Consider the following 14,773-nt stretch of genomic DNA (forward strand, 5'->3'; position numbering starts at 1 on the left):
GGGCCACTATGGGGGATAATACTGTATATTGGGGCCACTATGGGGGATAATACTGAGTACAGGGGCCACTATGGGGTATAATACTGTGTGTAGGGGTCACTATGGGGGATAATACTGTGTGCAGGGGCCACTATGGGGGATAATACTGTGTGCAGGGGCCACTATGGGACATAATACTGTGTGCAGGGGCCACTATGGGACATAATACTGTGTACAGGGGCCACTATGGGACATAATACTGTGTACAGGGGCCACTATGGGGGATAATACTGTGTGCAGGGGCCACTATGGGGGATAATACTGTGTGCAGGGGCCACTATGGGGGATAATACTGTGTGCAGGGGCCACTATGGGGGATAATACTGTGTGCAGGGGCCACTATGGGGGATAATACTGTGTGCAGGGGCCACTATGGGGGGATAATACTGTGTGCAGGGGCCACTATGGGACATAATACTGTGTGCAGGGGTCACTATGGGACATAATACTGTGTGCAGGGGCCCCTATGGGGCATAATACTGTGTGCAGGGGTCACTATGGGGCATAATACTGTGTGCAGGGGCCACTATGGGGCATAATAGAGCGCGCAGGAACGCGTAGGAGGGGGTCGGTCGAGGTCTTCGGTGTCGGTTGGGGAGGGGGGGGAGCCCATGTCAAAAGTTCTCCACGAGGCCCCACCATTCCTAGTAACGCCACTGGTTGGATGGGTCGAGGGCAGGCATCTGTGAGATAGGTCAGGTTCTGCCTCACCAAACTCCCCCAATCATACCTTTATAGACCTTTGTGCATTGGGGCATAGTCATGCTGAACAAGAAAAGAACCTTCCCCTAACGGTTCCCAAACTGATGTCAGTATCCAGCCATCAACCAAGAGGTGGGAAAGGTCACGAGTGAAGAGAAGAGACAAATATTCTGTACATAGTTGCGGTACAGGACAGTGATACACCCACCGCCACTTGGGGTACAGGACTCATCTTTTTGGTGTTGTGCTGTGAGTTTTGGATACCACTAGTTTGCCTTCGGTGTTACTTTGGTTATTTGGTTTATTCGCCATTGTTTTCTCACGTTTCCAGATCATTTCTATAGGACACGTCTGATCTTACATTTCCCTCTTACACCGGCTTATGAAAACCAAGTCATACTTTGCAAATCTATGATTAGAAACACAAGGGACGGAAACTCTAAATGAGCCTCTAACCCCGCGGGCCGCGCGCTTCGCCTCTCCCCTTCGGTATTCATTAAGATAACAACCACTAATGACAAGATTTGGCTCCATTAGTCTCGCACCGATGAGACGCCAATTATCTCCTGAGCAGTAAACAACACATTTCTTCAAGATGTTTTGAAGGTGCGAACGGCCCGAGCCTACGGGGAGAGCGACCACTGGGAACCCGAGCGAGAACACAAACAGTCTCCTTATGGTGAAGTCTCCGAACCGCAGAGCAAAGCTATTAATTATCACATAGGATTGTGCAAGAGACTGCGATGAGACGCCGGCGGTGTGATATCAGAACTGAGGGGCCAATGGCCACAATATGTGTGATTAATACTAAGGCCACCGGCGTCCTGACCACAGAACATGATGTGGCCCCTTTGAGGACTCCAGGGCTGTAGAGTTGGTGGCCAAATGGGAACCATGGCCGGTCGGGCACAGAACAGCTCCTCTAATTCAGGAACAGTCTCGTGATTGATTCCGAGGAAAGTAAATCTGTAGCAAAGTATCTGTCCCCCCCCTCCAAATCTGTCCCAATGTAACTGGGATAAAGCATCACATGCCCTGGTCAGTCACCCCAGACCAGACTTGGTGGTGAGAACAACTGGTTCACCGACTTGTATGGTATTGGACCCCTCAGCAGAACTACAATTTCATAATAAAATAGGTTTGAAGACCCCGATACTTGTGTCATCACACGACCACCAAGTGCTAGTATTTTGCTAACCACCAAGCATCGGGGAGCCATTGATATCATTCCTGGGGCTCCAGAAAGAGATATGAACAGAGAGGACAGCACCCCTCCGACAGGATGACACTGAGAAGAATTATTTTAGTAAGAATATTATGGACTCCACATTGTTGTCTCTTCTTCTCATTCCTAGTCCCCAGCATTGGACCTCTCTTTTTCCTGGTCCCCAATATTGCTCCCATTTTATTCCCAGTCCCCAGCAGGACAATCCTTCTCATTCCTGGTCCTGTCATGCTGGGCCGGCTCCAGGTTTTTATGGGCCCTTGGGCGACAGAGCCTCAGTGGGCCCCCTTGTAAAGGAGGTGAGGGAGTCGAGACACTGTGTGTCGCAGATGAAGAGAGTGACATCACGCAGGAGTGTGGCGTCACCAACGCCATACCTCCCAACTTTTGAAGAGTAGAAAGAGGGGCAAAATGTGCGGGGTGCTCTTCACTTTTATGTTGACTCCTCCCATTCTCATTCATTTTTCATGTGCCCCCACACAGTATAATCCTCCTACAGTCACCCGTAAATTATATGCCCCCCCTCCATCTCTCCCCCAGTTTCATATACACCCTTCCTCTGCTCCCAGTTTCATGCCCCCCCATCTCTGTCCCCACTTTCATCACGTTCTCCCCCTTCATCTGCTCACAGTTTCATGTCCCCCGTCTCTGCCCCAGTGTCATGCTGTTCCACCCCCCATCTGCCCCAATGTCATGCCATTCTCCCCCCCTTCATCTTCCCCAGTGTCATGCCGTTCCCCCCCTTCATCTTCCCCAGTGTCATGCCGTTCCCCCCCTTCATCTTCCCCAGTGTCATGCCGTTCCCCCCTCCCCTTTATTTGCCCCCCCAGTTTCATTGGGCCCCCTCCATCTCTGTCCCCAGCTTCATGCCATTCTCCCCCCGCCTCATCTGCCCACAGTTTCATGTCCCCCCGTCTCTGCTCCAGTGTCATGCCGCCCCCCCATCTGCCCCTGTGTCTTGCCGTTCTCTCCCCAACCCCTTCATCTTCCCCAGTGTCATGCCGTTCCCCCCCCCTCCCCTTCATTTGCCCTCCAGTTTCATGGGCCCCCTTCATTATGTTCCACCTTAATGTTTAATACAAAACAAACACTTACACTCACCTTCCATCGCTCCCCTGACGCTCCTCTCTCCGCTCTCTCACTCCATTCACATAGTTGTAGGCGCGATGACGTCATCACATCGTGCCTACACACGCTGAAGCCGGGCCGCAGCGTTAAAGCAGGAGCTGAGCTCACAGCTCCTGCTTTAATCACTTAGGTATTCAGCTCATCGGCGTCCGTAGTAGTCAGTAGTCTTCTGGGGCCCTTGGAGTTGCCCAGGAGTCCAGAAGAGGATTGTGAAGGAGTGGAAGCTGCAAGGGAGCCCAGGAGATGTGAAGGAAGGTGAGTATGAGTGCTATTAGTTTACCGCACCTCCCTTGGGACTCCAATTATTATATTCAAAAGGCTGAAAAAATCTAAGAGTATAACAGTGATTCATGGCTGGTAAGACCCAAGAATCTTGATCTCGACCAGACCCAATATTTGGGAAATTCGTAACAAACCCAGCTCGGGATCGGTCATCTCTACTCGGGAGAAGCTCCCAGTTTGGGAGATCCATCCCATCCATATTGTTTGCTCCAAATGTCATATCAAATATACACGTACAGGTCTTACAGCATGTAAAAAAGGAAAATAAAACTAAGCAACAAGACTCAACATTTATTACATATATACAGGTGTAAGACAAATATCATGTGGTCATGTGACATCACCGGCCCCATAGTGGATTCACGTATAGAAAAAGAGAAAACCTAATGTAGATATTATATAGTCGCAATGGATTAAGAATAATGGTGGTCATTATACCACGTGACTAGAGATGGACGAACCGCCCAAGATTCTTTTTGTTCCAGGTTCGAGTCTCTTTGGTGATATTGTACACCCAGGGTCACCACTGAGGCCTATGATTGGATCACAGTAGTGACACAGGTAAGCCAAGCCTCATGACATCATGACGCTCAGAGTGCCTATGTGACCGCTGTGGCCTCAGTGGTGAGCCTGAGCACGTGACGTCACGAGAGCGCCAGATACTATGAGGAGGCCCAAAAAAGGGAACGCCCATTTTAGTTCTTCCAACCTATTAAACAAAAAGTTTCTTACCAATTTTTTCATCCCCTACCCTTCATATTATGGGACACCTTTCACTCCCCAACCCACTCATGGGCATTCCTTGTTGCACCGGCTATTGGTCATCCCTGAGAGTTTTTGTCTGACTCTCTTCTTATCCTAGATATCTGTAAATCATGGTTGGGCAGAGCGCCCGAGAAATGCGTTCCCTGATCATAGAGAGAACTGTACAGCCTCACGCTCCGCTGGAGACTTGAAAGTTGGGAAACCCATTGGACACCGTGAGCTAAAATTTAGTACCCAAGACCTCTTCAGATGTAGACATTAATCTATATATTAGTCTACAACCCCAAGGACGCTGACATGAAGCCCTGATGTTAGCATTGACCCCTTCCATTCCCTAGACCACTAGTGAGAAGACTCTTCATCTTCACATCTAACATCTTCACTATCCAACACCAGTATGGATGCAATCATCAACCACCTCACTGCCTTCATATACCAGGAATGGTGTACATCAGCCCCTTAACACCCCTAGACCACTAGGGATATTACCATTTTCACTTCCATAAGCCACTAAGGAGGCAAAATCTAACAGGTCAGTTGACCCACACCTTTGATGGGCTACCATGATTTATTTGCAAAATGCTGATCCATGGAGGTCCAAGGTGTCAGACCCTTGCCAATCTTCAGTTGATGATCTATAGTAAAATAAGCGAATGCACAGGTTCACCACTGATGTCAATAATCGGGCCTCAGTAGTCACATGGGGCGCACGCATGTCATGACACTTTCACATGTTCCTTGTGACCTCAGGGTCCTTACATCACAGTAGAGGCTATAAGAGGCCCCGTGAGGACCAAAGATGCTTGAAAATGGACACTAGACACCATGCGGGAACCCAGGAGAGGTGAGAGAAGGTGAATAAACTAATGATGTTTCCACACCTCCCCTGAAGTAACCACAGATTAGAATAAAGATTTGGCCAAACCTGAGAGTTTTTGAAAATTTGCAACAAAATTGACCCGTTACAAACCAGTTCTACTAGCTATGCAATAACTATGATAACAACTGGGGGACTCGCACAATTTTTCCAATTTTCTCTATGGTAATATAACTTTGTCGATAAAATCTTTGCAAATTTGCTCCATGTTGCATTTGGGCAAAATTTATATTATTTACATTATATTAATGTTGACCAATATTCAAAAAGTTTTCTCAGCACCATCTTAGTCGGCAATTTTTCAAAATCCAATTCACCTTCTTCTAGTTGGGTAGGAAGGTTCCTCACTTTATGATGTCTCGGAGTCTGGCGAAGTTCTTAGAGCTTTACAAAGTACAATTCTCTTTATCTGCTTGAAGAAGACTTCATCCCGTAAACCGTAGATTACGGGACTGATGAACCTCGGTAAATACATGAAGAAGAAAAAATTGATCAGCGGTAACATATATAAATACTTCCGCAGGTATATTTCGATGAAGTTGTAGCAGAGGGCCGTCATACATAGCAAGAGCTGGACCGCATGGAGAATGACCGTCTTAGCAGCCTTGGAAGCGGTACCCTTTCCCGAGTCAATTTTTATAGCGACCACCATGATCTTGACATAGGTGAATATAATAATCAACCCCACCAAAGAAAAACCCAAGGCATGGACCAAAGTCCTCAAGATATCCTGAACTTGAGTCTTCATAAATACAGATCTTGAACAGAGACAGTAGAGAGAGAAGTAGTTGCTGGGCACGGAAAAGCATAAAATCATGAAATCGACCACGTTGGGTAGCAATGCGATGATCCAAATGGCCACAATGCTCAAAATGGCCTTCTGGTGGGTGCACCACATTGTGTGCCGTAATGGGTAACAGATGGCCACGTAACGCTCTAAGGACATCACTGCCAGGTTGTATGGGGTGACTTTCAAGGATGAGGATGATACGGTCACTAATATGTAGCAAATGGGCACTGGCAAGAAAACTAGATAAGATATCAAGAAGACAAGGAGTAGTCCTAAGATGACATAGATGGTGTCATTGACCAGCATGTGGGCAAAAAGGATATAACGGGGCTCCTCGTGCATGTGGGGGTTGGTATAATACACACTTAACATGATGGCCATGAAGCAGAGAAAGAGGCTGAAGGAGACCAACATCGCACTCATTAAGGACAAGTACAGAACGTCTGAGGTTAATGAGATTTTCCACAAGAAATCGTAAATTGTTGAATTCACCATCACAAAGCAACCAACGACTGGAGTCTAGACTATAAGAGACAGACAGGGTTATCAATGAAACCTAATGAAATATGTCTACATGGAAGACATTAAAACATACAATTCTTAAAAAAAAATTTCTGATGGCCCAAGTAAAAAAGGCCCTCGTGGTTCCTACTGAGCCTTCAGAGAAGATGGAGGACTCACCTTCCTTCACCATAGATGAACCTACAGACAGACACTGAAACATCGGGGAAGGAAAAGGAGAACTTGCCCAAGGATGAGTCCAAACTACTCTCCTGCAACAGATGGGAACGTTAAGAAAGTTCTATGGATGGAGGAGTCAGAAGTGGAGACCATTGATGGGCAACTCAGTAGGGACGTAGCTAAAGGCTCATGGTCAGAAGGTCTAAAGTTCAACTTGGGGGTGTCAGTGACGGGATACTTAGTCTGCTGTAGGTTGTCAGTGACGGGATACTTAGTCTGGTGTAGGCTGTCAGTGATGGGATACTTAGTCTGGTGTAGGCTGTCAGTGATGGGATACTTAGTCTGGTGTAGGTTGTCAGTGACGAGATACTTAGTCTGGTGTAGGCTGTCAGTGACGGGATACTGAGTCTGGTGTAGGCTGTCAGTGATGAGATACTTAGTCTGGTGTAGGCTGTCAGTGACAAGATACTTAGTCTGGTGTAGGCTGTCGGTGACGGGATACTGAGTCTGGTGTAGGCTGTCAGTGACAAGATACTTAGTCTGGTGTAGGCTGTCAGTGACAAGATACTTAGTCTGGTGTAGGCTGTCAGTGACAGGATACTTAGTCTGCTGTAGGCTGTCAGTGACAGGATACTTAGTCTGGTGTAGGCTGTCAGAGACGAGATACTTAGTCTGGTGTAGGCTGTCAGTGACGGGATACTGAGTCTGATGTAGGCTGTCAGTGATGAGATACTTAGTCTGGTGTAAGCTGTCAGTGACAAGATACTTAGTCTGGTGTAGGCTGTCAGTGATGAGATACTTAGTCTGGTGTAGGCTGTCGGTGACGGGATACTTAGTCTGGTGTAGGTTGTCAGAGACGAGATACTTAGTCTGGTGTAGATTGTCAGTGACGGGATACTGAGTCTGGTGTAGGCTGTCAGTGATGAGATACTTAGTCTGGTGTAAGCTGTCAGTGACAAGATACTTAGTCTGGTGTAGGCTGTCAGTGATGAGATACTTATTCTGGTGTAGGCTGTCGGTGACGGGATACTTAGTCTGGTGTAGGCTGTCAGAGACGAGATACTTAGTCTGGTGTAGGCTGTCAGTGACAGGATACTTAGTCTGCTGTAGGCTGTCAGTGACAGGATACTTAGTCTGGTGTAAGCTGTCAGTTATGGGATACTTAGTCTGGTGTAAGCTGTCAGTGATGGATACTTAGTCTGGTGTAAGCTGTCAGTGATGGGATACTTAGTCTGGTGTAGGCTGTCAGTGACGGGATACTTAGTCTGGTGTAGGCTGTCAGTGCTGGGAAACTTAGCCTTGTGTAGGCTGTCAGTACTGGGATACTTAGTCTGGTGTAGGCTGTCAGTGATGGGATATTTAGTCTGGTGTAGGCTGTCAGTGATGGGATATTTAGTCTGGTGTAGGCTGTCAGTGATGGGATATTTAGTCTGGTGTAGGCTGTCAGTGATGGGATACTTAGACTGGTGTAGGCTATCAATGACGGGATACTTAGTCTTGTGTAGGCCGTCAGTGATGGGATACCATTGTCTGACAATATTGATCCTATATATACAGCAAGTAGATGAAATACATGTATCATGTCAGTAAAGTTATTATTTATTGCCCTGTGATATCAGCTAAGACCTTATATAAGAGAGACATTGCCTGTGATCTCACCTGTAGCAGTGCAGGAAACAGCAGCGTGTATGCCAGGATCCCTCCATCTCCTATATATGTCATACACACTATATATACCATCCTGCTCCCTGTAGTATACACCACAAGGCAGCTGCACATACTCTCAGACAGGATCCCCTATGGACACCCCTGATATCTCTGTATTTTCTCATAGGTCATGTGCAGAACATCTTATAAGACATAGTAGAATTTATTTACTTCACTTATGTAATAGTAAACTAAAAAAAAAAGTTAAAAAAAGTAAAAAATAAATATACAATAATATAAACGAAATATAATAATAAAAATGTCTATGGTCTACAGTACATTAGCAGGACATTCATGAGCCCCGTAATGCAGATTCATAACATAAATTTATGGGAACAACAAAGTCCGCCCTCCTTGAATTCTCTGCTATTACATACTGGGATATGATCAAAAACTTCTTGTCCTTAGGAAAATCCAACCTCAAAAACTAGGCCAAAATGCACAGGCATTGTGTGAAAAATTTAGCACTACTTGTTGGGTCCATATGAATTAAGAGGGTACGTAGGAGTCAGGTGCAATGACCAGGCCACAAGTGTAACCTCTTCTATTAAAGAAGAAGTTTTGGCAGTTTGCTAGTCTGCAGCATTTAAGTGAGTATTAACAGAATGCCAAGGAGGAAGGACATCAGCAATGTGAAGCAATTTATTTATGTCGATCAATCTTAGAAGGGTTGTAAATAGAGATGGGCAAAACCCCTCAAGATTCAGTTTGTGAATATCATGAGGTTCGCCCGCCGGTTTAGTTTCGTATAGAACTTGTGTCAAAGAGTCATGACATCACCATGGAGGCTAGTGGGCACCTGAAAACTAACATTGCACACTAAAATGGTTATAAGGAAAGGTAATGAGAGTTAGTATGAGATGTTTATTATTTTTCAGCAACTCCCTTGGTGTTGGCGGGGGAATGCAGGGAACAACAAAGCACAATTCCAGGGATTATGGGGTGTATCTGCAGGATACATGTAGCACAAGTTGAGAACCACTAGTTTAACACAAACTATGTGACACTGTCAGGGCTTCTAGTACTCTATATATAAACCATAGTATATAACACTGTCAGGGCTCCTACGAACCTATCTCTAATACATAGTGTATAATACTGTCAGGGCTCCTAGGAACCTATCTATAATACATAGTGCAAGACGCTGTCAGGGCTCCTAGGAACCTATCTATAATACATAGTGCATGACGCTGTCAGGGCTCCTAGGAACCTATCTATAATACATAGCGTATGACGCTGTCAGGGCTCCTAGGAACCTATCTATAATACATAGCGCATGACGCTGTCAGGGCTCCTAGGAACCTATCTATAATACATAGCGCATGACGCTGTCAGGGCTCCTAGGAACCTATCTATAATACATAGCGCATGACGCTGTCAGGGCTCCTAGGAACCTATCTATAATACATAGCGCATGACGCTGTCAGGGCTCCTAGGAACCTATCTATAATACATAGCGCATGACGCTGTCAGGGCTCCTAGGAACCTATCTATAATACATAGCGCATGACGCTGTCAGGGCTCCTAGGAACCTATATCTATAATACATAGCGCATGACGCTGTCAGGGCTCCTAGGAACCTATCATCTATAATACATAGCGCATGACGCTGTCAGGGCTCCTAGGAACCTATCATCTATAATACATAGCGCATGACGCTGTCAGGGCTCCTAGGAACCTATCATCTATAATACATAGCGCATGACGCTGTCAGGGCTCCTAGGAACCTATCATCTATAATACATAGCGCATGACGCTGTCAGGGCTCCTAGGAACCTATCATCTATAATACATAGCGCATGACGCTGTCAGGGCTCCTAGGAACCTATCATCTATAATACATAGCGCATGACGCTGTCAGGGCTCCTAGGAACCTATCATCTATAATACATAGCGCATGACGCTGTCAGGGCTCCTAGGAACCTATCATCTATAATACATAGCGCATGACGCTGTCAGGGCTCCTAGGAACCTATCATCTATAATACATAGCGCATGACACTGTCAGGGCTCCTAGGAACCTATCTATAATACATAGCGCATGACGCTGTCAGGGCTCCTAGGAACCTATCATCTATAATACATAGTGTATGACACTGTCATGGCTCCTAGGAACCTATCTATAATACATAGTGTATGACACTGTCAGGACTCCTAGGAAGCTATCTATAACACATAGTGTATGACACTGTCAGGGCTCCTAGCAACCTATCTATAATACATAGTGTATGACACTGTCAGGACTCCTAGGAACCTATCTATAATACATAGTGTATGACACTGTCAGGGCTCCTAGGAACCTATCTATAATACATAGTGTATGACACTGTCAGGACTCCTAGGAACCTATCTATAATACATAGTGCAAGACACTGTCAGGGCTCCTAGGAACCTATCTATAATACATAGTGTATGACACTGTCAGGACTCCTAGGAACCTATCTATAAAACATAGTGTATGACACTGTCAGGGCTCCTAGGAACCTATCTATAATACATAGTGTATGACGCTGTCAGGGCTCCTAGGAACCTATCTATAATACATAGTGTATGACGCTGTCAGGGCTCCTAGGAACCTATCTATAATACATAGTGTATGACGCTGTCAGGGCTCCTAGGAACCTATCTATAATACATAGTGTATGACGCTGTCAGGGCTCCTAGGAACCTATCTATAATACATAGTGTATGACGCTGTCAGGGCTCCTAGGAACCTATCTATAATACATAGCGTATGACGCTGTCAGGGCTCCTAGGAACCTATCTATAATACATAGCGTATGACGCTGTCAGGGCTCCTAGGAACCTATCTATAATACATAGCGTATGACACTGTCAGGGCTCCTAGGAACCTATCTATAATACATAGCGTATGACACTGTCAGGGCTCCTAGGACTATATATCTATAATACATAGTGTATGACACTGTCATGGCTCCTAGGAACCTATCTATAATACATAGTGTATGACACTGTCAGGACTCCTAGGAAGCTATCTATAACACATAGTGTATGACACTGTCAGGGCTCCTAGCAACCTATCTATAATACATAGTGTATGACACTGTCAGGACTCCTAGGAACCTATCTATAATACATAGTGTATGACACTGTCAGGACTCCTAGGAACCTATCTATAATACATAGTGCAAGACACTGTCAGGGCTCCTAGGAACCTATCTATAATACATAGTGTATGACACTGTCAGGACTCCTAGGAACCTATCTATAAAACATAGTGTATGACACTGTCAGGGCTCCTAGGAATCTATGTATAATACATAGTGTATGACACTGTCAGGGCTCCTAGGAACCTATCTATAATACATAGTGTATGACACTGTCAGGGCTCCTAGGAACCTATCTATAATACATAGTGTATGACACTGTCAGGGCTCCTAGCAACCTATCTATAACACATAGTGTATGACACTGTCAGGGCTCCTAGGAACCTATCTATAACACATAGTGTATGACACTGTCAGGGCTCCTAGGAACCTATCTATAACACATAGTGTATGACACTGTCAGGGCTCCTAGGAACCTATCTATAACACATAGTGTATGACACTGTCAGGGCTCCTAGGAACCTATCTATAACACATAGTGTATGACACTGTCAGGGCTCCTAGGAACCTATCTATAATACATAGTGTATGACACTGTCAGGACTCCTAGGAACCTATCTATAATACATAGTGCAAGACACTGTCAGGGCTCCTAGGAACCTATCTATAATACATAGTGTATGACACTGTCAGGGCTCCTAGGAACCTATCTATAATACATAGTGTATAACACTGTCAGGGCTCCTAGGAACCTATCTATAATACATAGTGTATAACACTGTCAGGGCTCCTAGGAACCTATCTATAATACATAGTGTATGACACTGTCAGGGCTCCTAGGAACCTATCTATAATACATAGTGTATGACACTGTCAGGACTCCTAGGAACCTATCTATAATACATAGTGTATAACACTGTCAGGGCTCCTAGGAACCTATCTCTATCTATAATACATAGTGCAAGACACTGTCAGGGCTCCTAGGAACCTATCTATAATACATAGTGTATGACACTGTCAGGACTCCTAGCAACCTATCTATAATACATAGTGTATGACACTGTCAGGGCTCCTAGGAACCTATCTATAATACATAGTGTATGACACTGTCAGGGCTCCTAGGAACCTATCTATAATACATAGTGTATGACACTGTCAGGGCTCCTAGGAACCTATCTATAATACATAGTGTATGACACTGTCAGGGCTCCTAGGAACCTATCTATAATACATAGTGTATGACACTGTCAGGGCTCCTAGGAACCTATCTATAATACATAGTGCAAGACACTGTCAGGGCTCCTAGGAACCTATCTATAATACATAGTGCAAGACACTGTCAGGGCTCCTAGGAACCTATCTATAATACATAGTGTATGACACTGTCAGGGCTCCTAGGAACCTATCTATAATACATAGTGTATGACACTGTCAGGGCTCCTAGGAACCTATCTATAATACATAGTGTATGACACTGTCAGGGCTCCTAGGAACCTATCTATAATACATAGTGTATAACACTGTCAGGGCTCCTAGGAACCTATCTATAATACATACTGTATGACACTGTCAGGACTCCTAGGAACCTATCTATAATACATAGTGTATGACACTGTCAGGGCTCCTAGGAACCTATATATAATACATAGTGTATGACACTGTCAGGGCTCCTAGGAACCTATCTATAATACATAGTGTATGACACTGTCAGGGCTCCTAGGAACCTATCTATAAAACATAGTGTATGACACTGTCAGGGCTCCATGTAAACAATGTTGTGAGCTATGCATTCTGGGAAACAGCTGATCAGCAGGAGTGCTGACGGTCAGACCCCCATCAATCTAAAATTGATGGCCTAACTCAGTGATATGCTATCAAATTTTAAAAGGTAGATAACCCATTAAAAAGATCAGTGGCGTTCAAACACCCAGGACCCCTGCTAACCAGCTGTTTCTAGGGACTTCAGCGAGCTCCTCCACTATTAACAACTGTGTAATGTAATCACATCCTGTTCTCTTCTATAGGACAAGACTGTAATAACATTGCTATAAAACATGTCGTTCCATGTAAATAGTGAAGGGTCACAAACTCGCACAAGCGCTACGTTCCCATAAAACAGCTAAGCAGCAGAGGTCCTTGGTGTTGGACCCACACTGATTTCTTATTGATGACCTATCCTGAGGAACTGGAATACTTCATTAAAGGGGTTAGCCACTGAAGGGTCCACACTCCAACCTCACGACTATGGCCAGGAGAAAATGACAACATGACCACTATCACCATAGTAAAGACCATACACCACCGGCGCTTGTCTTTGCTGCTGACCACTGTCCTATAGTCACAATGGCAGTTTCTCCTTCCTCCATAACCTACTTCACCATCACCAAAGAAAAGATATCTAATTCTAAATCGAACCTCACCTCTTGCGTGTGTGACCCGAGCCAATGACACCTTATCCCCAACCTCACTGAAGTCTTTACTTCTACTCTAATCAGGGGCGTAACTACCAGGGTAACAGGGCCGGGGACATTAGGGGGCCCTAATGGCCGCTACCGCTGTGTTTTTTGTTTTTAAATAGGCCATTACCGGCTGAAGTAACTCCAGCTGGTCACGGGCCATATTTTCTTACCGATTCTGGCTCATGCCCACGCCCGCCTGCGCTTTTCCTTCTGTGGAGGCCGCTATGAGCAGGAGCCGGGGTCCATAAGTGAGGCCACGGGCCCCACAAACACTATTATTATGTTAGTATATTGTTATAGTTTTCAGACCCCCAAGTATAATGATCGGAAGCTCAGGGGAGTTGAGGAAACATTAAAAAAACACTGTTACTTACCTCTCCTAGCTCCAGGCAGGCTTCAGGCCTACCTGAGTGATGTCCCTGACGTCACATGGCTGGAGCCTATATTATTATGCGCCGTGTGTGCAGGCCTGGGTCCAGTGACGTCCCGTACGTCATTGAAGACAGCTGACATCAGCAGGGACCGCATTGGAGCCAGGGAGAGGTAAGTAACAGTGTTTTTTATGTTTGTATCCTCCTCTGGGCCTCTGATATTATACTCTGGGGTCTGAAAAGACCCCAAAGTATAATAATTGTTCATGGGTGTCCACAATGGCGCATAATACTTTGTGGAAGGGCCACTATGGGGCATAATAATGCATGCAGGAATGCTGGGGTGTGGCCAGTCAGGGTCCTTGGCGTCGGTCAGAGGGGTGGGGGGTTGGCCCATGTCAATACTTTGCCATTCCTAGTTACACCACTAACTCTAATCCACCTCTACAACCTATAAGTATTGTCCCTTCTTCATCACACCCATCCCTTCATCTTTCCTCTCCAGTCAACTACGGTATCGGCCCATCTCACTACTCCTATTTCCTTTAAAACTTCTTGAACAATATGTCCATCTTGAGCTTTTCTCCTAAATCTCATCCAGCTTGTTCTTTGAGGAACTACAGTCAACCCCATCACTCCACTGAAACCATCTCAACCAAAGTGGCTAATAACCTACTAT

General features: G+C 45.4%; 1 protein-coding gene across 1 annotated transcript; it reads right to left on the reverse strand.

Moving 5' to 3' along the window:
• Positions 1-5,367: 5,367 nt before the first annotated feature.
• LOC142194168 (odorant receptor 131-2-like) lies at positions 5,368-6,222 on the reverse strand. Its single transcript, XM_075263185.1, has one exon. It carries the CDS (start codon positions 6,220-6,222, stop codon positions 5,368-5,370), a length of 855 nt encoding a protein of 284 aa, XP_075119286.1.
• Positions 6,223-14,773: the final 8,551 nt, after the last annotated feature.

Source organism: Leptodactylus fuscus, chromosome 2, assembly GCF_031893055.1.
Source record: "Leptodactylus fuscus isolate aLepFus1 chromosome 2, aLepFus1.hap2, whole genome shotgun sequence".
Lineage (NCBI taxonomy): Eukaryota > Metazoa > Chordata > Amphibia > Anura > Leptodactylidae > Leptodactylus > Leptodactylus fuscus.